The sequence below is a fragment of the Hyalella azteca genome, unplaced genomic scaffold, assembly GCF_000764305.2.
Source record: "Hyalella azteca isolate HAZT.00-mixed unplaced genomic scaffold, Hazt_2.0.2 contig10098, whole genome shotgun sequence".
NCBI lineage: Eukaryota > Metazoa > Arthropoda > Malacostraca > Amphipoda > Hyalellidae > Hyalella > Hyalella azteca.
In genome coordinates this window covers 387,163-409,220 of record NW_025940147.1, presented here as the reverse complement: position 1 = coordinate 409,220, position 22,058 = coordinate 387,163, and the positions used below count along the sequence as shown (strand labels likewise).

General features: G+C 38.1%; 1 protein-coding gene across 2 annotated transcripts in view; it reads left to right on the top strand.

Annotated features, from left to right (window-relative positions):
* Positions 1 to 12,728: 12,728 nt before the first annotated feature.
* LOC108668480 (cAMP-specific 3',5'-cyclic phosphodiesterase 4D) overlaps positions 12,729 to 22,058 on the top strand; it is a 314,936-nt gene continuing 305,606 nt past the window's right edge. For both annotated transcript variants that reach the window (XM_047882284.1, XM_047882283.1), the window contains exon 1: positions 12,729 to 13,670. In XM_047882284.1, coding sequence (XP_047738240.1) covers positions 12,952 to 13,670 — 719 coding nt within the window. In that variant the 5' untranslated portion in view covers positions 12,729 to 12,951. The remainder of the gene's footprint in view (positions 13,671 to 22,058) is intronic.

Genomic DNA, 22,058 nt, shown 5'->3' with positions numbered 1-22,058 from the left:
TGAGCCAGTCGATTGCATTCCAGTGCTTCGAAGTTACGATCAGCGACATTTATATAATGAACAGTTATTGAGAACATTAAAGAAACAGACCGCACCGCTGCTATTTGTTGAAAAGCGCTCAATTTAGTTTATTTAATTAAAGATTTTCCAGCGTTTTATAATTGCCGTTTTCTCTTTATTATTGAACTTTAGTTTGGCTCAACCACATATATACTCATGGGTGCTGTTTTTGAATGCTACCGAACTCACAAAAATGAAGTAATAATAAATTAAAATTTATTTGAATCTTTACCTCAGACATGACAATTCCCAAGCGAGGTAGAACGAGAGATATTACCATTCTTCAGGAGTGCTTACGAGCAAAGAAGCACTGGTTCCAAACTATTAGGCCACATAAATTTCAACTTATGTACTAAAATTCTTCAGTATATACAATTTCTTGTGAGAGAGCTGAAGCCTAAGGAGGTAATTTAGTTGTTTATCGTTAAAGCTCCTCATTTCTGGAAGAGGGCCATGAGGGCTCAATCAAAACGCGATCTTGTTTGGCTCGGTCCTCGCCGAGCTACGGAAGAAGTTTTCTGGCAGTTGGCGTTAGCGCGCCGTCGTGAGTGTGTCGTGGTGTACGTTGCTCTGTCCAAGTGCGCGCCTCCACTGCTGCTTCTGCTTATGATGGATAATAAAATTTCAATGTCCGTTCTCTCTGTTTAACTTTGTGAACATTGCGAAAAAGTTTTCAGAAAATATGTTATGTCGACTGACTGATTGATTAATAACTTAGAGCAAATGAGTTAGCAAAAACCTTTGTTTCATATTTTTAGGTTGAGAATTAGTTCCCAACCAAGATTAATTATGTCCTGAAATCGGCGTGAATTTTTCACGGATGAACTCACTCGGTGTGTGGAGTTTCCTCTACGACGATCTCCAGGGTGTCCGTGTTCGTGGAAATTCAGAATGAATTAATGATCTTTGTGGAGGGTGCGCGCTCGTCTATTGTATGAGCTGGGAGATAAAAATCCTTGCTATAACATTCGCTTGATGTTATCTTGTTCATTGGCGACTTATCGATCGGATCTTTAAGAGAGCATTTACACTGCTTATCTATTGTCGAAGAAGCTCGCTTCGTTTATCAATTTTATTATTAACGTAATAAGTGTTAAGCCCATCTCTGACGAAATCCCCGTTACGTTATCTCTGTTAGTTAACCTTGGCTGTGAAGAAACTATCTCACTTGTATAAAAGATGCACATACATATTTTCAGCATACACATTTGTTTTCTCTTAGCTTAATTCCTCAAAAATTTACGTGAAGCTGAAGATTTTCAGTGCGGTGTTCTGAAGCCGCTGGTCAGAATTGAATACCCAAAAAATATAACTTGATCAGTACTCACTGCAGAGAGTGAAAGAGAGCGCATTTTCTCGTCGACGAAAACGTGAAGTCACGGACGGACAGACAGACGGATGGACATGGCGAGCATAATAGCGTTTTTTTCCATAAATGAGAAAATGCGCTAAAAATAATCTCGACCTAGTAACTCCGTCAGCCTATCTTGACGTTTTTGTTCGGCCTTGTCTCTTCAGTTCAGTTGATACTTCAAAGCAAATTTTGAAGACTAGATTTTAGTCGTAAGGAAAAAGTTAAATTTCGTTCCACATTCATACAGAATAGTTCATCACTGTCAAAGCAACTAACAATATGTCAATGCAAAGTACAACTCAAACATAAACCATGAATATATAGGACTAGCCCAGTAAAAATTTACGGTCGCAGCAGCTTCTGATTTGGATTACCAGAAGCTAGCGCGACTCTAAATTTTGTTAGGGGGGACCGGGATCAGAGTTCACCGGGATCAAGGTACGGATGGCTGTAGCACTGCGGCTCGTGAGACGCCCGCAGTTTAATAGATCACGTCTAGTTTCCTCTACTTGATAATTGCGCGACGCTGGCCAGATCTTGCATACAAGCAACGTGTTAAGGCAAGGCTATTGCACATCAGTCTTATTCTCCTTGATAAACGAGCTTCGCTTACTTGGCGAGCGTCCCTGTTTAAAATTTTGACTATGTTATCGTTGGCCGACGATCGGCCAACCACAAAATGTAACGCACTCATCAACTGAAAGGAACTGAGGGCCTCAGGACCGACTAATTACCCTTCCAACGCTTTCCTAGCATCCTATAAATTTGCTTAATCGTTCGCATTGAAGTTTTTATACTTCCTTCTAAACACATCTCGAGAACGTTTCTATCACATTAAAAGGGACTCATCGCATTTCTATCACGTAACTTGTGTCCGATAAAGAAACTCTTCGTGAAGTGAAAATAATCGAACTGAGTTTAAAGTGATTTACCTTTCTATTTACAAAAGCGATTGAATTTGATGAGGATGTGCACCTTTTTTTCCTAGTGCCGAGAACTTATTGCAAGTTGTACCATGAAAAAAAAAACAATAATTAAAGAAAAATGAAAACATGAATAATCAATTTAACTCAAACATCAAATACAGTATCGTGAATGTTATCCTGAACAACACCTTGATTTTTTCATAAGGATCTCATCAGGTTTTACTCTTTAATTTGTTATATCAATGATTGGGACTTTTATCGCGCGGTATCTTTGTGCGCTTACGTAAATCATAATTGTGCAAGATACGCTGTTTTGTATATATCATTCTCTACTACTCAGTAAATTTCTCGATTGAAATTCAGATTCATATGCTATTTCACGTTTTAATCGTCTAAAGTTTCATTGAGATCTCCAGGTAGCCATTATACACTGGCTATAGGTACGGGTTTCAGAAAAATGTCATATAAATAAAACGCGTGTGATCAGTAGACGATTTCTGTTCAAGGATACAATCGAAGTTTTTCGGTTACAAGACTTCTTCTTTTACATTGTTCATCTTACAATTTTGAAACACTCGTAATTCTTCCAAGTGTCTCCTGTGGATATTCTTCACTGCGAGTTTGATCAGAATTTAATTATGATTGCTTGCTCCATGAATGTAATCGATCGTGGTGATCTCAAACGCTGCGATTGTTGATGTGAATTACGGCTGAAGATTTTAAACAAACAAGCAAGAACTGAGAGACAACTGAAAATCATCTGCTTTTCTTGTTTTTATTTTTTTTATTTTTTTTTTATTGAACTGATAAAAATTTCAATTATTTTCACTCTTTTGCAGTTGTGCACCACTATAGAAACATTGATCAATTTCAATGTTTCTTGGAATGACCACAAAACTCACTAATCAATGTTTTTAATATAGTTATTGCGGGAGTTTTATTTTATTTTTTTAACAAGGCTTTTATTTTATTTTATTTTTGAACAGAGCTTTTATTTTATTTTATTTTTGAACAGGGCTGGACAAGAAAAATTTGAGAAGCGACAAATACATTAGGAGCGACAAATACATTTGAGGATGACATTATCATAGTACGCCGCTAAACCAGCAAGGAGTCCTGTGAAATACTTGTAACTTCTCTCTTTTATATCGTGAACAATGATTCGCATTACTCTAATTGGACGCTGACAATGGGACTTGAATCATGGGCAAGATAGAAAATGCTATTGCCACATGAGAGTTTTTATCGCTATTGCCATCCTGAACTCTAACCCGAGGAAGCAATTCATGTTTTACCGCAGTGAAACTTTCAATAGGATATCAATTACGAGCTATCAACGCAATCTATCATTATTACATTCTCTTCAGAACAGCCTCAATGTTATCTGATTTTCTGTTGCCTTTTCCATTGCATTGGCAGGACTGGGTTAGTGGCCTTTCAAATTTCTTTGTGTTGCGAGCCGACGCTTCGGAATACGATGGTATCTACGATGATAGAGAATCGTCTTATTCAGTTTGACGTAGAGCTGTGCGACTTCGTAGTCAGGTTTAATCAAGGCTTATTCACTATTTCTTAATTCAAAAAAGCCGTTTATTTATCACTGTTACAAGTTAGTTTAATTGGTATTTAGCTAAGCGTTGTTCTCTAGATATATCTTGAGAAATTGAGGACGTTTTGATTTAATCGCATAAATGCCGTTTTTTACTTTTGTTAAAGTTCTGGCACTTTTTAAGAACCGCAAAGAGCGAATGAGAATCTCTGGTATTTTCAGTCATATTGTAGTTTGAGGATAAAATGTAAGGTCTATGTTACGTGTTGTCAACACGCGTTGTTCACATTGCAAAGATTCATCAGTCTCGGTGATGTCAACGTGAACACATGTGTGCATACAAGGATGTCACATTTCCTTTATGAAACGGCATATGCTGGTCATGTTACCAGGGCACTTTTTCTTTGTATTATGCGCTCGGGGAAAATAAAAAAACATTCCCCTGAATGGTGGGTATCAAAATTTTGATGTTTCAGCACGTTTGATGTTTCAAGAGCAAGGCTTCGAAATTCGGAAGTGAGAAATCGCGTGAGAAGTGAGAAATCAGAATATAGCATGCGCTATAACAATTCTTATAGGTATCGAAAAAAAATTCGGTACAAATGTTGTTGCCTCTTGTCCAAAAAGAAGCTGGCGAAATTTTGGTTCCAACTGTTAATGATCGAGAAACTCTGGCGATGCTTGATCACAAGTCCTGTTTTTGAATAGTTCTCATTTGAAACAAAAGCTAATCAGCTGTACTGTGAGTGATACCAAAATGTCACGTTTTAGCAGGAAATCCCCCACGAGAGACGCCTATATAACCTTCATTGCGCTAAACGGCAGAAATAACGTTTTCTGATTTGTTTCTAGCGTTCGTCTAATGAGTTTGCTTCAAGATATATTTTGTGGTCATAAAGGCTATAATTGTTCATTACCAAATGAGTTTTTCATATGTAATTTGTTTTCATTCATTGGCTAACAGTGTTTTCTCTTGGCGTTCAGAGTAGTTTTTCAAAGCATCTTTTCGCAGATTTCGCAGAGAATTGCGGTTTTAACCATATATTGTAATTCAAGTCACTTCACTTCTATCAAAATTGTGCCTCATTTAAATTTTTCGACAAGACAACGAAAAAGTCAAACATAAAAGAAAAATTATTATAAGTAAAACTAAGGTATTACCGGGTTTCAAGATCTTTTTACCGGACGTAATACCGGTCAAGATCTTTTTAGCTTATGATTTTTCCACGAACTTACTTCTTGTTACTGCAGTGGCTTCTCACACCTGTGAAAATTCGCAAATTTCCACACTTGTGGAAATTCGCTACCACTTGGCACGCTTGCAGAAAAATCTTTATTGGATCTGCGACGAAGTTTGACACTGCAGAGTCATGCACCCCTAAGAACTTAAGACCTTCAATTTCTTTTAACTGCGAATCGCTATCGCTTTTTAAATTGCTTCTTGTTGCCTTGATAACGGAGAAATGTTTTTGTGTACCCGAAATATTCATGTTATGCTCGTATTGCTCATTTAACTGTAATACAATTATATATACATAATATATATATATATATTTACTTGCTACATTTGGGATAATAATAAATATCCGGAGCAAAAATACTGGAAAATTTAGGTTCACTGGAAAAGACCTAATAAAATCCGTTGGTATTCAAGATATAGCGGAATTCGCTCCTAGACGAAATTTTTATCCATGATATTGTAGTTAAGCTTCTAATCGTAATAATCTCAACTAAGCCTCGTTGCTAAATACTTTATTAAGTCTTTGATCTATCATGAAATTTAGGACTTAGTTTGAGAATATTGAGCAGTCAAACCTCGTCCGTGACGGCCGAAGAGTTTTCTGGAAATTGAGCTCATGTCTGCCGTTAGCTCAGCGACGCTGATCTCTGCTCAGGGTCTGAGCCAAGACAGGCGACCACAAAAACCTGCAATTGATGTCGAAATTCGTGATGGACGGCGAACATCTGCACCAAACTATTTTGAAAATCACGAGCCGTTTTGTTGGCGGCAGATAAATGGCCGCCGTTAATGTGGCTCAAGTTTTCAACATTGATCGTTGAAAAGACACGCCCGCAAAAACAGTCTTGACTCTGTGTGGAATACTTTATTCGAAGTCACGTGTGGAGAAAACGCGCTCCGGAGAAATTGTCATTTATAAGATTTATTTATTTGTTAATTTATATAAGATAATTGACGTACTTGTCAATTATAAATTTTCATAATTTTTCAAATATCTAACACCTCTATGATATCAATGCGACCAGTAAAATTATAGTGTAAACAATGGTAAACAATGAATTGCAGGGCTTCACTTTTAGGTGTTAATTTGATCACGGTTGGGGCAAGGTTACCTTCAACTTTCCTTTGATGAATTTCTATAAACTGCTTAATTCTTTTAAGTTTTATCACTTAAGTTCTGAAATGAATTTTTCTTATAATTGTATTGGAGTACCAATGAGGAAACGTCATTTGAACGCTTGGCAGGAGGGATCGAATTGTGCGCTTCTCTCTCGGCAGTACTGATTGCAAGAGTGCTTTCTCATGTATTGTTTGCAGCTGATTATGTGTGAAGTATTGAGTTTCGCTATTACCAGCGTTGTTGTACCAGACGAGCTTGGTTTAAATGAGGCGAGGATAATCAAATCACAATTTATTCGTTAATCGATGATCCTCTTAATTATGTCGCGGGAGCCAAGGATAGCAGCAGCTATAACAACGGAAGCGCCGCCCGAGCTTCGTAACGCTAGACGTCTTAATTTGACAGAAATAATATGTATTTGAAAATTACTTTTTAAAGACAACACTTCTGAAGAAGCCAGTGTCTCCGATTTTAAACATGTACAATAAATTTCTAATTTTATTTTTATATATTTTAGAAGAATTATTTGTTCAATTTCTTTAATATTAAAAAAATTAACAATTTTTACTGTTATTTATCCTCTCAATTGATTCAAGCACTGTCTCCGACTTTATGCAAGTGTGCAAAATTTCAGATCGATTGGACAGGTAGGAGGTGTTGAATATCGATTATAAGCTTTGTAGCAGTCAGAAAAACAACAACAAGAAATGAAGTTAAAGAGGTGTTGTAAATAGGAGTTCAAATTACGTAAATAAAATGAACGCTCATTAGGCATCAAGATTTCGAGAGATGGCAAGACTTGAGACTGCGAAGACTAGACGTCAGTAGTATATACAGTAGCATTAAATACATAATATATAGAAGGGACATCCAATTTTATCACACTTCTCTTGAACTTCACTTCTTGCTTGCCTGTCAGCTACAAATCTTATAATCGATATTTAACACACTATCCAATCGATCTGAAATTTTGCACACTTGCGTAATGTCGGAGACAATGCATGAATCAATTGACAGAATAACAAAAATGAAAAAAAATTAATAATTAACAAATAATTTTTTAAATTTAATTTTTTGTTCTTAACATTCAAAAATAAAATAAGAAATTAATTGTACATGTGTAACATCGGCGACACCGCCCGCTTTAGAAGAGTGGTCTTTAAAAAGTACTTTTTAAACGCATATTTTTTATTTTCTATGTTCTTAGGGCACTAGTGGTGGCTCTACCTCCTGTGAAGGGACAAGGCATTAAGAAAAGCTTTTACGAGCTGTGCGCATTAGTTATCGTGGCTTACCTCCATGAATGCAGAACCGGTCATTTCAGTGACGTGGATAGCTGGTCTCCTTGTGCTTTTGCTCCATGGTACCGGTACCCCAAGCTGACTTGACGTTCCTCGATCCTGTGAGGTCCAAGGTCCCCGAAGCGTATAGAACGAGTTCGCCCAATACGTCATTTTATCGCATTTTCTCATTTATGGAAAAAATTACCTATTGTGCTCGTCATGTCCGTCCGTCCGTCCGTCTGTCCGTGACTTCACGTTTTCGTAGACAAGAAAATGCGCTCTCTGTCACTTACTGCAGTGAGTACTGAGTTATATTTTCTTTTTAGTACCCTAATGGTAGCTGCCGCCGTTCCCCGATCGCTCTGTGCTCCTCTTTTGACTCATTTAGACGATTTTGATTAGATAAAAGGGAACGAGATAATAAAGTTAGTGGGAGCCATCTTGACCAGACGAAAAACTAGGATGCCGTTGGTAAGGTTGGAGAGATGACGGTCAACAACGTGACTACTGAGACGTAGTAATAGACTTCCATACTGGGACACGGGACAGTCAATAAGCTAAAAAAGACAAAGGGTCCAGCCGTTAAACTGCTGCTTGTGCTCGAATAATCAAGAGTGAGTTTAGGCTTCATTAAATTAATGACATTTAATTAGAATTCAAATTGGAAAGCTCTTTAGAAATACTTAGAGAAACCGCTTAAGCAATGAAACTTGCAATGTGTAGGTAAGATGATACCTTCAGTTTTAACCAAGTGATGCACTAAATATATGCGTTCTACTTGCCTCGTCTGTTTTCGTTATTATGGTTAGATTTTCGGCATTTATGGGCAGTGGGCACACATATATCTTATGGCCAGTATTCAATACATTCATGCATGTAAATTTATTAATTTAGTATACATTCATGCATTTATCGCTGAGCGTCTGAAAGGAGTGGACACAGGCAGACATCGGCGTAGATAAAATACGAGTCATCGAATTTGCGGATATGCATTTATTCTTGTATCTGGGCTCGAGGTAGACGCTGAACAATGGAGAGCTCGAGTAACTAACTAGTCCCATGAATCGTTTATCCCAGGTTTTTATTCCTGGAAGATAGAAAAAGAAAATATAAATTAAAGTTCTCCATAAAATAAGGACACGGTTCTTAATAGTGATTCTCAGGAAATTGAAACCCAGGAATACCAAAGAAAATTTGTTTAAAAGTAAGTTATTTTGGTTGATCGACTGCCGCTCGACTCTCTTGAAGAAAGCGCTAAGTTCAGACCGAGATAGAGTAGAAGGAATTTCTATTAAATGCATCTTACGGCATAATGTCATTTTCATTGCTGAAATTATATTTCGGCGTGAAACTTGTTAGTAAGAAGCATTGTTTTTAACAAGAACCTGTAATTCTATCACAGATGTACTACAATTGTTTAATATTTTAATGGTGCAAGTGGGCTAACAACAAAATATTGATCGCATGCAATTTATTTTGAGTTACTGAAATTTTGTTCGATCACTTGGCATTTATTCCCGAGTGTCAAGGACTTTTTAATAAGTTAACTGTTTGTATTGCTTAATTCTTTGACACGTAAGTCATCGTATTGCTTCATATTTTGTCGATTATATCGTTGAAAAGTAAATTCGAATACCAGTAAAGGGTAATATTTTTCATAATGACATCCATCTTGAAAATTTATTTAGTATTTTCTATTTCATTCTGCAAGCTATTCGTATTCGCCAAGAACTCTAAACCATGTTTACGCTCATGGGATCTGGTAGACTTTGAATGACATTTTTTCCAATATCTCCCGCTACACTGAGGTAAACAATTTGCCTTCAATTTATTCATAAAGCCGCGGTTCCTTGCAGAACACAGCAACCTCTATAATTATATTGCCACGTCGAACATTAGCATTGCGACGGCGTTGGTGGTGCACTAGTGATTCTATTTTCTCACCTAACGCTATAAACTAATTATGTTATGTTCTTGTTACACCGCAAAATGGCTTCCCATAGTGCAGGTGACTTCTAAATACACTCGTCAGTATATTTTCAACAATGTACTAACACCTACAACATAGAGTTGCTTTTCCTGAGACTCCTGGAATTGAGAGCGACATAATGTAGGGTTCTACTAATTGCAATCCCGACAATCTCATTGTCACCTTCCTTGCAATCACTTTGAAGCTCGCCATGTGCTGTATATATGCAATTGATATGAGATAATACAATGAGACACTGAATGAATTGGTAGATATTTATATAAACGGTATCAACAAAGTTTTTCCATCCCGCGACATTATGATAGTAAATTTTTTAATAGAAGGCTTGTAATTTTACGTAAGCTAAGGGCGTTTTTTGGTGAAAAGAATAGTTATTAAAATTCCTTTGAGATTTTCTTTGGATTATTTTACGTGTTGCAAGATATCCATGCTGAGGGCAAATTCAGGTATGACGTGATATCGTGAGTATGAAATTCGTAATTAAACTGTGCGAAGTGTTCTGAATATATGAAAAGTTTCTCATATTAATGGGAGCGAAATGGAAATGAATACCGTTTTTGTTCTTCCACTGATAAAATATTCACGAAATGCTTCCAATTCTTCTGCATAGGTTTTATCATATTATTTATTTTATATTTATATTAGTTTTTTAGTATTTCAGCATTTCAATGTGTTTTTTTAGTGTAGTTTTCAATGTGGTTTTTTAGTATTTCGGCATTTCAATTACACATAACGATTATACTCGACTATTCAATATCAATCCTGTAGAACAGAATCCTAGTGCCACTGTTATTGTGTCGTATATTCTTGTTTTCTCGCCCTATTTGCATATGCTGACAGTGACATATCGTACCTCTGAGGGTGATTACTTTCGTTTTTGTATTTATCTACTGGCAATGTTTATCCCATCACAGGGTTTATCCCATCGCAGGGTTTATCCCATTACAGGGTACAGGGTTTATCCCATCACAGGGTTTATCCCATCACAGGGTTTATCCCATCACAGGGTTTATCCCATCACAGGGTTTATCCCATTAAACGGTTGATCCCAGTATCGTTTTTTTTTATTGATTTTTGACTTGCATTATGACTTCATCCCTTGCATTATTTATCAAATTGAATTATCAATTTATCCATTTATCTAATCAAATCATTAATTAATTTCAATTTAATTGCTGGGAGGGTTTCATAAGCAATGAATAATCAAAATGTCATCAAGGCGTCACAGAGAAAACTTGCGACCACTTGAGCCAACAAAGGCAGCACACGAATTCTGTGTTTACTTATGATTTCTGGTCCTTCTCCTACAGCTACAAATATATCACAATATGTTTAGATGGAAATGTTTGTACCAAAGTTCTCCCATGAAGTTGTGATGCTCTCCAAACTTTTTTTCCGGTGCCGTGGCATCGATATTTTTTATCGTTATTGTTGATTGCATAAGATCGCCGCGAGTTTCGATGCCTCCTTGCCTTAGAGTTTTCACTGCCTGTATCCTTATCAGGTGCGATAAGAAAGCTTATGCTCGGCTTAAAATCCTGGCAGCGTTGCACTGAGTTTTTCAGTAGCGAGATAAAGACGCGGCGGCCGCCTTGAAGGTGCATTTCCGTCTTGGCTCGCACGGCCTTGAACTGAGCCGCCCGTGTACCGCTTGTCCCGGCCTTCCACAACCGGTCCCACGTCCCTGGCCTTCCACGACCATTCCCACGTCCCGGCCTCCCACAACCATTCCCACGTCCCGGCCCTCCCACGACCATTCCCACGTCCCGACCCTCCCACGACCATTCCCACGTCCCGGCCCTCCCACGACCATTCCCACGTCCCGGCCCTCCCACGACCATTCCCAGGGAGCAGGTTCTTCTGGCCCCTTCGTCGTGATGTCTTCCTTGTCCTCCTAATTTCGGCATTGGAGCTGCGCGAATAAAATTTGATGACTCAGCACTTTTCATTCTTTCTTCTCATTCACTTCATTATGTGATCTACAGTTCGAGGTATCTGCCAAACTAACAAGCTAACGATTAAGTGTGACATTCAATCAATCTGAATTCACGATAGTCTTCGATATTTTCTGTTTTAACTCCATGACAGTTATACTTTTCATCACGGATGAAAAGTATAACATCACGGAAAGGCAAGAAAACTAAAACTTTTTTGCCTCATTGCTCATGTTGGATTGTAAACAATATTTCGAAAATTAGTTCTCAACAATGAGTGTGTTGACCTCGTAATTTCCGTACAAAGTTTTGCCTACATTGCTTTCTTATGCTTGGAAAAGAACCACAGGTTCTTTTTATAACATTGTTTCAGCCTCGCTCTGTCCAATATGTTATCACCACGCAATTTGAAGGCCTAATATCGTGGATAAGGATGAACATAGATTGGTGCCCAAACATTGCCCATCGGATTTGCATATGTTAGCGGTCATATTTTAGCTCGAGTCAAGGCCCTGGCGATGCATTAAGAAGAAATGGAACGGTTCCTGAGGCCGTATGCCCGAACGATCTCTTTGTCGTCTGCTGTGGACCGTCTTGCGGGAAACCCGCTAGCAGAATAATAATACATACAATAATGTAGAAGAGAAGGTGGTGTGATGCTAATGGCATGCTCTTATAGAACCCCTAAAGCCTTGAACGAAGCTCTTATAATAGACCACAGGGAACTCTATATAACGGATTATGGCAGCATGGATTTCATAAAGTCTCACCCTTAAGGTTTTATTAAAACTCTCGCGTTAGTTGATTAGATTATAACTTAAAAGCTGTGAGCACAAAATCATAATGAAAGTGTCGTAAATCAAGATTATCTTATCCCCATCGCAAGTCTCGCTCAGAAATAAATTCCCTGTGATAGTAAACCAGTTTTATTTCGTTCGAAAGCCAATATTTAGCTGGTGATAATGCCTTGAGTACGCACTTCACGTATGTAAGCATTTTTATAGTTATTGCTATTGAAGTTCCATGGCGTTTTTATTTTTCCTTCAAGTCAACATAACGCACCTTACCTATATTATTCTAGTCAACATAACATACTGTATAAATATTGGGGAATAATTATATTATGTATAACATTCATGTCTTTTTCATCTCGTGAACAAAATTAAGGCGAATGCGAATTAGTATGAATTATAATTTGTCGATCGATTTTTTCAGAAAAAATATTTTCCTTGTATGTGTTATTTTGTTAATTCTGTTTATTTGTGTTTTTCAATTGAATTACGTGTTGAAAATTCTATGCATTTAGTGTTTAGGTGGTAACGCGTGTATTCAAGTCAAGCGATATCGGGAAAATTTGAAGTTTTCCAGCTCGGATAGATGGCGTCTTTATGAGAGGAGGAGGTTCAAATTCTCCTGTCCATTGTGCGAGGGAGTTGCATAAAAGTTTGTGCTTTGTGCAAAGGAAATAAAAAGTACAAACAAAGGTAGAACCTTGATGTACGGCATGTCGAGAGCTCCGGGCTCTAGCGATACAGCGGGTATTGACGGCGAAGAAACGGAAGACGATCCTTCTGATGGAAAAAAAAATTCCCGCAAAATATTTGCATGGAAAGAATCGAGCAAACAACACCACTCAGCTCGACTGTCGCAGACAAAGAGCACAATCAAAAGACTGAGAAAGGAAGCGACTGTGCAATATTTCAGCGGCCGCAAAGAAAGCTCGTCATCCGTGGACAAAGTCCAGACGGGCGACATGAAAGACTTTGAGCATAAGAAAGGCGCCAGCGTGGACGGTGGTCAGCGATACCACTTCGCTGGGTATGAACAGAGTAAAAGTGAAGTATGGAAGTCTGGGAGCCTGAAAATGTCCCCGGCTAGCCAGTCTGTCCATGCATCACATGGACTCAATTATGGCAGTCCCGAAATAAAGATAGAATTACCTGACGATGACCTGCAGCAGACTCCAGCCATTAGCCTGAGTCTACCAGAAGATGACGATCATCGTCAATTAGACGCTCCTCTCCTACTCAAGTCGAGCTCACGGCAGTCATGCGGGCTACCTCCTCACCCGCTCTCCGCAGCCACACTCGCCGCTCACGACACGCATTCCAAAGCCAAAGATCCCGGGCTTTGTGAGTCTAAGGAATCCATCCCTGCTTTCTTGCAGATCCCTCTTCAAATGCCTTCCCGACGTCGCCATTCTTGGATATGCAGGTGAGGGATTTTAAGTTTTTTAGCGCATTTTCTCATTTATGGAAAAAAGACGCTATTATGCTCGTCATGTTCGTCCGTCCGTCCGTCGGTCCGTCGGTCTGTCCGTGACTTCACGTTTTCATCGACGAGGAAATGAGCTCTCTGTCACTCACTACAGTGAGTACTGACCTATATTTTTTAATAATTTATTCGCACGGCAGCTATCGTATTTTACTCAAATCATGACCTAGTCTTAAAATTCTTCCGTGTTCAGAATTTTCTATCAAAGATTATTATTTATGCATTAATGAAGAATACCAAAATCCATTATTGAAAGCTATTTTAGTGCAACTGTTTGACGTGTCTCAATGTCAATGCTCGAGTTGCGTAATCTCCTCGTTCGATGCTTCCACTCATCAATATCGGAGACTTTGTAAGCAAATGTTTGCCCCTTCTTTACGGTTGACTTTAGCGATTGGTTTGTCTTTGCAAAAGCGTTCCGTGCTAAGAGTTATTTGCCTCACAAAGTTCGACGGACCACAGCTAAGTTGCGGGGACTTGGTCCCGCATTTCTGGTCCACAGTACCCCGGTCAGAGCCATCCGAGTTTGTCCGCCTCAAATAGAGGCTGTGGGGAATGAATGTACGAGTGTCGTGGCTGTTGATTTTGTCGTTACTTTCCAAAGGCAAGTGAAACCACAGTACCTGGAAATGATCCAGATGCCTAGCGTGCTTGCAAGCAAACTACTTGATCAAGCTGTGCTCCAATCAGTGATCATTTTTCATTCCAATCACAAATTTTAAATGTTCATATTTAATTTAGCCTGTGAAAATGTGGAGCCTTTCTGTAGTGTCAATATCATCCATTCTATTTATGTTCGTACTGATTTGTCATCGAAAAAATATAAAAAACATGCAGCAGACAGAGGAACTTAACGACAAATTTGTTGATAAGAACGCAAGCTTGTTGATATCATCACTTATCATCACATCCCCAGCGTCCTGAATTTGTCGTCTTTCTCCACTAGTTACTTAGTTACACTTGCTGCCAATATAACCACCTTGATAAAAGCATGTCATTTATAATATATCATTAAAATGGCTTAAACATATCTTGCATTCGGCTTACATTGCTTCATTATATATAATTTTTGCTTGTTTTAGCTCTATATGAAACATTTTGAAGAAATTGGTCCGTTTGTAAAAGCATATCATTTTGTAATATATCAACAACATATCTGTGAAATATAGTGCATTCGGACTGCAATGGTTCATTCTTATTTTTGTTTTTCTGCTTACATGTAAAATTTCGCCTAATTTGTTGCGCTGGCTTGATAGTGACCGTATCGACAGACCATTAAGTACGCTAACCGCTGGAATACCGGCGTGCACAGCAGACGTTGTTATTGATCATGTGATGGAGCTACGTAAGTCACGCGACTGAGTCACCAATGCTCATGGAAAGTCAGGCTGAGGTCACATGCCGAGACCGGCCTATGCAAGTCGCACCTCTAGTGCATTGCACTCCCGTATGACGCTCTTGCATAATATTTTTAATCAAAATTTTGTTGATTTGCATTTTAGTTAATTTCAGGATAAAATTGGGTCCGAGTTTCGGTTCAGATCAGTGTACGTACAAATTAAAGTCTTCTTTATTTCCCCCGCATGACAGTTTTTTTAATCAAAATTTTGTTGATTTGCATTTTACTTAAATCCAGGATCAAATGCGTCCGAATTTTGGTTCTTATCAGTGTACATACAAATTAGTCTTCTACATTTGATTGCATTATTTCTATTAGATAAACTTATTCAATATGCCATCTAATACTGGAATTCAAAATTTAGTACTACACTCCTAGAAGTTCATAATCGGTTTGAAAATATCAGCATGCCCGAGACTCTTGTTTGCTCATGATTCACCAGGAAAACATGCCAATATTGTTATCATGCTGCGCTGGACAGGAAAGATTAGAATCTATTCTGCCTACAAAGCTGCGTGACAGTCACGCTATTTCTTCAATCCCTAAGTTTCAGATGTTCGATTCGTTCAGCGTCTCAAGTGTACGCAACACGCTTACAATTCCCGTGTTGAGTGACTGTGTTCATTTAGTGAATATATTTATTCACTGAAGCGCTTCATGTACTATTCGTGTGAGCGAGTTTGGATATTATCTCCATAGATGTGTACACATTTTATAGCTCTGAGCAGGTACAACAAATTCAATTGTTTGAAACCCTGGCCAAAACTGCAGATTTGACAATTGGCATTTTATTTCGGCAGATAAAGAGTAGCGTGGACATGTTCTCAATTAAAATAACATTCAACATGGGTAAAGTTTCAACTTTTATATTCGTTGCACGTACGTATTTCATGCAGTTTGCTGCTGTAATGGATGGATTTTGTAAGGAAGTATTTTTTGCGTAACTGGATGTTGTTAGCTCAAAATTTAGAAGGCTTAGCATATTCCGATGCAGTATAACCGAGGCTTAAACAAGGCTTCTCTCCATTATTCTTGTCTATTTACGCTATAGTTTGCGCATTCATACGTTGCTACCCGCATTAGTTTGAAATTTTCCCTCCATACTCTTTATTCGTAGCATTGAAGAAATTGGTTCTCCTTGCAGTTTACAGGTACTGGAATTGCGAGCATCCAATCATGATTTCATGTATCTATGACCAATTTATTCATTTCAGAATAAAAATGCAAGTCGAGTTCATGTCACTCGTTTTTCATTGCTACTCTGTGTTCTTCCTGCCGGCAACAAACGCAAAATAAATCGTCCAACCATTATTAATTTTGTTGACAGTCTTTTGCAATCAATGAAGTGTTCTCATAAGCAAGTATCCAAGCAAAAAAAATTTTTCTAGTCGTGTGAACTAAGAGGTCAATGGCCAGCAGTTGTGACAAGTGTTCAGCGTGACTTGCAGATTGATGGAAGCTTGACGCTTATTACTCACCCACGGTTTTTATAGGACGTATCAAGTGTAGGAAGCGAGTACAGCTATAGTTCACGAGCTTCTGACAACAGTTTTTTCTTTATAGCTCTAGTTCTTCATGAGTTATATTTTATTCAGTGCCTTGCATGGTTTTGACCGTGGGCGGAAACAATAATTGACTCTAATTTTTAATTATAGCTGGGTAATAAAGTGGGATTGTGCGTTCACTCTGCCTTGGTTGGAAATTAAATCGAATTTTTATTCCATCTGCAGTACCGGCAAAAAACTATTTGTAGGAGGTCCATGTAACATGACACTGAAACTGAAGTCTATAACATTGCTCATGTGTTGAGCAGCATAGACTGCAGAGTCATGAGTTGTGAAGAAATTGGGCATTAAATAAACAGAGATTTTGAGTTGCGTTGTAGAGGAAAATAGAGTAAAATGGGACAAAAGGAAGTTGAATGAAAAATAACACGATTATCGTCCTTTTTAATATACAAATTTTTAAATAAAACTAAGCATTATATCCTAGGTTACATTATTTACTACCTAGGAGAAGATAAGAACTGTTATAGAAACGAAAAATAATAAAAATAAAAAAAAAGTAAATAAAATATCCCACAATTCCCCGGGTCGAGGAACTATGGGACAGTTTATGGGGTAGATTGGGACGCTTAACCTTACTATGATATTCTTCATTTCAAATTTTAGGCTAAAATTTTGTTATTTGGAATTTCCGCATTTAGTAGGGTTGCTGAGAATGACATTAATGTTTGTCACATCGATTGATACAGGGTGAACCAGAATTAAGTAACCCTTTTAATTTGTTAATAAATAAAAAACTAAGAACGTTATGAAGTTGAAACTTGTTTTATTTAAAAGAAGAACATTTTTATGGTAATATTGTATCATAGTTACGTCATTATCCTGTATAGCTTGCTAAATTTGTGTTTAATTATCAAGCCTTAAATTTTCATCATGATTCGCTACAGCAAAGAAGAAAGAACGAAAATTCTGCAAACCTACATCAGGACGATGTCAATAACAGAAGTTCAACGTGATTACAGGATCCATTTCAAAACAAGAATCAGTCCTTCAAAAAAAAAACAATTAAATCTCTATATCGAAAATTTGCGGATACCGGGAAATTACTAATGAAGGTTATGAAAGCAACGAAGAGAAGAGCCCTATTTTGTCAAAACCATTGTGGTGGGCATTTAAAATATATTATATTTAAAAACTAGGATACAATATTACCATAAAAATGTTCTTCTTTTAAATAAAACAAGTTTCAAATTCATAACGTTCTTAGTTTTTTATTTATTAATAAATTAAAAGGGTTGCAATTCTGGTTCACCCTGTACAAGGTCAGCTTCATCAGGAAATACAAATTGTTTAGATTTTACGACTTTACACGACAAGTGAAATTTTAAAATTTCACTATTCTTTATCTTCGTCTATTGGTTCTGTTATTGAGTCTGCCTAATTAGTTTGTCGCTCAGTGAAATCATATTATGAAATCACGTATTAATGCAGCTTTGATTCTCTCTGCAACAGTTACTATTTTAAGATTTTTGAACCTACTGTAGCAGCAATTCTTCGTCTATTGCATTATATGAATTATGTAAAATATATAATTCTTCTTCTGATGAAGATTACGGATAGCCTGGTATCTCTTTCAACGAACATTTAGCGGCGAACGGTTAATTTCTTTTCATCTAAAAAGGTCCTGGATTCAATAAATAGAAGGTCCATCACTGTCTCAGTCCCACTTGGGCTACACTGTCCCAGTGTGCCCCACGCAAACTGTCCCATTTTTTACTATAACAAATAATTGACATGCCACACTGTACCTCCCCTTTCCTCTCCACCTTCCTACAACTTCACCAAAGTACGGACGAATTTCAATGTTTCTTTTTTTAGATTGCTAAGTAAACACCGTTTTAAAATTCTGCTTACTGTAGTAATATTCATTCTTTTTTTTATCTATGGATGACACCACAACTGCTTTTCTATTTAGCGTTTTAAACTTTTTATCTTATCAATTAATTTCATTTTAGCAAATCGCGTTGCTCGATTAGTATTTCAATCGAGTTGAAGTGAAACATGTCGCTATAAGTACTAACATCACTTGTTTGCTTGGATCGCAACTATGCAAGGAATTTAAATTTAATAACTTTTAAATGTTTGACTCTGAATTTTTTTATAACTGATTGCATTTACTTTCTGGACTTTTTTTTACGTTCTTACTATCACGCCACAATATGAGTAGTATCTATCGCCTTCCTCATTCAGTTTTTCTATATGAACACACAACACAGGCAACATTTATTAACATACGGCACATGTTAGTGGTTTTCTTTGCAGTATGAGTGGTAAATGTACATAGCTTTTTATAATAATCTGTCAAATATATTGTGAAATCAGATGCAGGCACCCTACTCAGGCAACATTGATGTGCATTTATAAACTAAGAAGTTCCTGTCATTGAAGCGGTCTGTTATTGCATTGTTAAACCTTTTCGTTGTTTATCTTATTTCCTGTTGTAAGTATAATCATAATGGCAGGGCTTTTTTTCTTGAAGAATCTTTCATTCAGCGCTCATCTGTTCGGTTGGAAGTGGACGAAAAGCCTATGGGAATGACAAATTTGGATCATCGTTGAGTACTGCCAAAATTTTGCAGGAGGCGCTCAAATCAATGAGTTTAACGCTTCGTCATAACGGTGGAAACATTTACCCAGTTTGTAGAACATTTATTTATCCCTAAAACGTTGGTTTTCTTGCCTCCTTAATAAGGCTTTCTGCTTTACTTTGATCGAATAAAATAACCGAATTTATCTAAAGAGGATGGCAATACTAATGTCGTGGCTCTGTAAACTTTCATCGAAATATTGTTGGTTGGTTAACTTTAATGCAACTGTTTTCCTAAAATGCCAGTAATCCATTGATCGTCATCCTACGCATTGCGCGTGATAGCAAATACTGTTAAATACTTTATGTTCCTGTAACGCCTTATTTCGCTGCTAAGTCCGTCGAACCGAGTCCAGGATAATATCAAGCTTATTTTATTGCGTCCACGGACATAAATTGTATGATGTTATTTGTAACTTTACACTGACGCATTGCCATACGCAGCCACAGAGAGAACTGTCTCCTGGACTTTCTTCGGTATAATGTTACGCTTGGAGTGTAAGTTTCAGCCAAACTGTCGTGCTTCCCATATCTAAATCATTTCTAGATGTTGAATCTTCAATATCACGCCACACTCATTACAATGCACTCATTCCACAATGCACGTTTTAAACCGTAAACAAAACAAAATTTTAACATTAATTTCGAGACTTGATTTCGGTTTCCTCGCTTTCTCATTTGTAAGAGACTTGCCTTCGTTGAAAACGATAAAATTGCACTCGTCTCAGTATAGTTTATAGCTATTCACCAGCTTCGTTCGTAATTGAGCATAACTTCTTCCATATTCAATTTCTTCTCCTATTGTTTGTCTTTCTTACTGTCCAAAGCGTCTAGCAATAAATGTTTGAAGCCACATGCAGAATTGTTTACCTGCGCACTACTTTAAAACTCAACGACGCTTAGCGCTCAAGACACATAACCATTAACGACCATAAAAGTTGACCATCACTTGCGTGGTTAAGTGACAGGTGCAAACCACGAGCGCGGTACATGTGACCGCGTGCCAAGCCATGCAGCTGCCGCAAATATTTCTGTACTCGTGCAATTTTTTTGGTCTTTTTGGTTCTAACGTCTTTTTTCTTACGTCTCCCTCGTTGATGCTGACGGTTGATGAGAACTTCTTGCCACCTCTGCGCACCTGCAGGGGCGTGGCCAGCTAACGTCTTTTGTTTAACAAATTTTGTTTAAATAATACAAATTGCACAAATTTTGTTTCAATAAACAATAAACGCTAATTGTGCCTTTATGTCGTCTGTATGTATTATTAAGTTGTGTGCGTAAGTTGTTGACGGGATTTCATTGCGTGTTACACTGATTTATTGTTTATTCTAAGTCCAACATTTATCCTTACATTGTATACTGAACACTCTCAATACCGATCACTCGACTCAACATCCACCTCTCGCGTGCCCTCTCAACATCACCTCCCCACTCAACACCCACCTCTCGACTGCCCACTCAACACTCATCGTTATGACCCACTTCTCGAAGGCCCACTCAACACGCACCTCTCGACTGCCCACCCATCAAGTCACCCTAACACTCATTCCGTGCCGTGTCGCCGCACCCGAACATAAGCGTTATAAGCGCGTCGATGTTGCGCGGCTGCGTGTCACCCAGCGGCAGCGAGTGCTCGCTTCTTCACGTAAATAGTTTGTTTATTTTCGGGGAGACCGAGAGCTTTGCGTTTTCTTGTTTGACTTTTCAGCGAACGCGCAACGTTTGAAGCGACCACAAGCGCTGCTCTCGGGGCTGTCTAACACTGGCTCCGGCAGTCGTCCTATAACTGCACTCTAGCGACGCAGTTAGTTTGAAAAATAAATATTTTGATTGGCCAGAGTTTCTTATCATTAGGAAGCGAGTGATTTTTTAAGTCAGCTGACTCGATTGCTGGCATTATAAAGACTCCATTTATACTTTTTTTCGTTTGTAGCCGTTTTATCAAGTCTTTGATCATATAATTTATTCTAAACTAGCATCTTCTTCAAATTTATATATACAAATTTCCCACGCAAATTCCTATTTTCAGTCCAACCATTCCCATTCCTTGTCTTAAAATGCCTTATGATTCAACCATTAAGAATAAACAACCAAGAAATATTCCGACACGATAAACTCTCGAAGATAGGCGCCCAAATAACCCATATTTAGTTCCAGCATTAAGCTTCAAACAAACGCCCAAAGAATTAACAAACACACAAACTTGAACAAACGTATATGAGGTAAAAAAATCAATCGAACCCTGTGCAGTGTAGGCATTGATAAACGTTCCCGAATGCCTTGACTATTTATTGATTTAACCAAATTTTCGATACCGCCTCCACCTTCCGTAGCTGCCTGGCAAAATTCCAACGCCCGGTAATCCATTGAATCACTGAAGGAAATTGAGAGACTTGGCTAACGCACGAAAACCAGGCTGTGCAACTGCGATTTAATGATTAGTTTCTTGCATTTCCGCCACGCTTGCTCCAAGGCTTGCATTTCTTCCTTGCATTTCCGCCACCCTTGCTCCAAGGCCTGCATTTCTTCATTGCATTTCCGCCACCCTTGCTCCAAGGCCTGCATTTTTTCATTGCATTTCCGCCACCCTTGCTCCAAGGCCTGCATTTCTTCATTGCATTTCCGCCACCCTTGCTTCAAGGCTTGCATTTCTTCCTTGCATTACCGCCACGCTTGCTTCATGGCTTGCATTTCTTCCTTGCATTACCGCCACGCTTGCTTCAAGGCTTGCATTTCTTCCTTGCGTTTCAGCAACGCTTGCTTCAATGCGTATATTT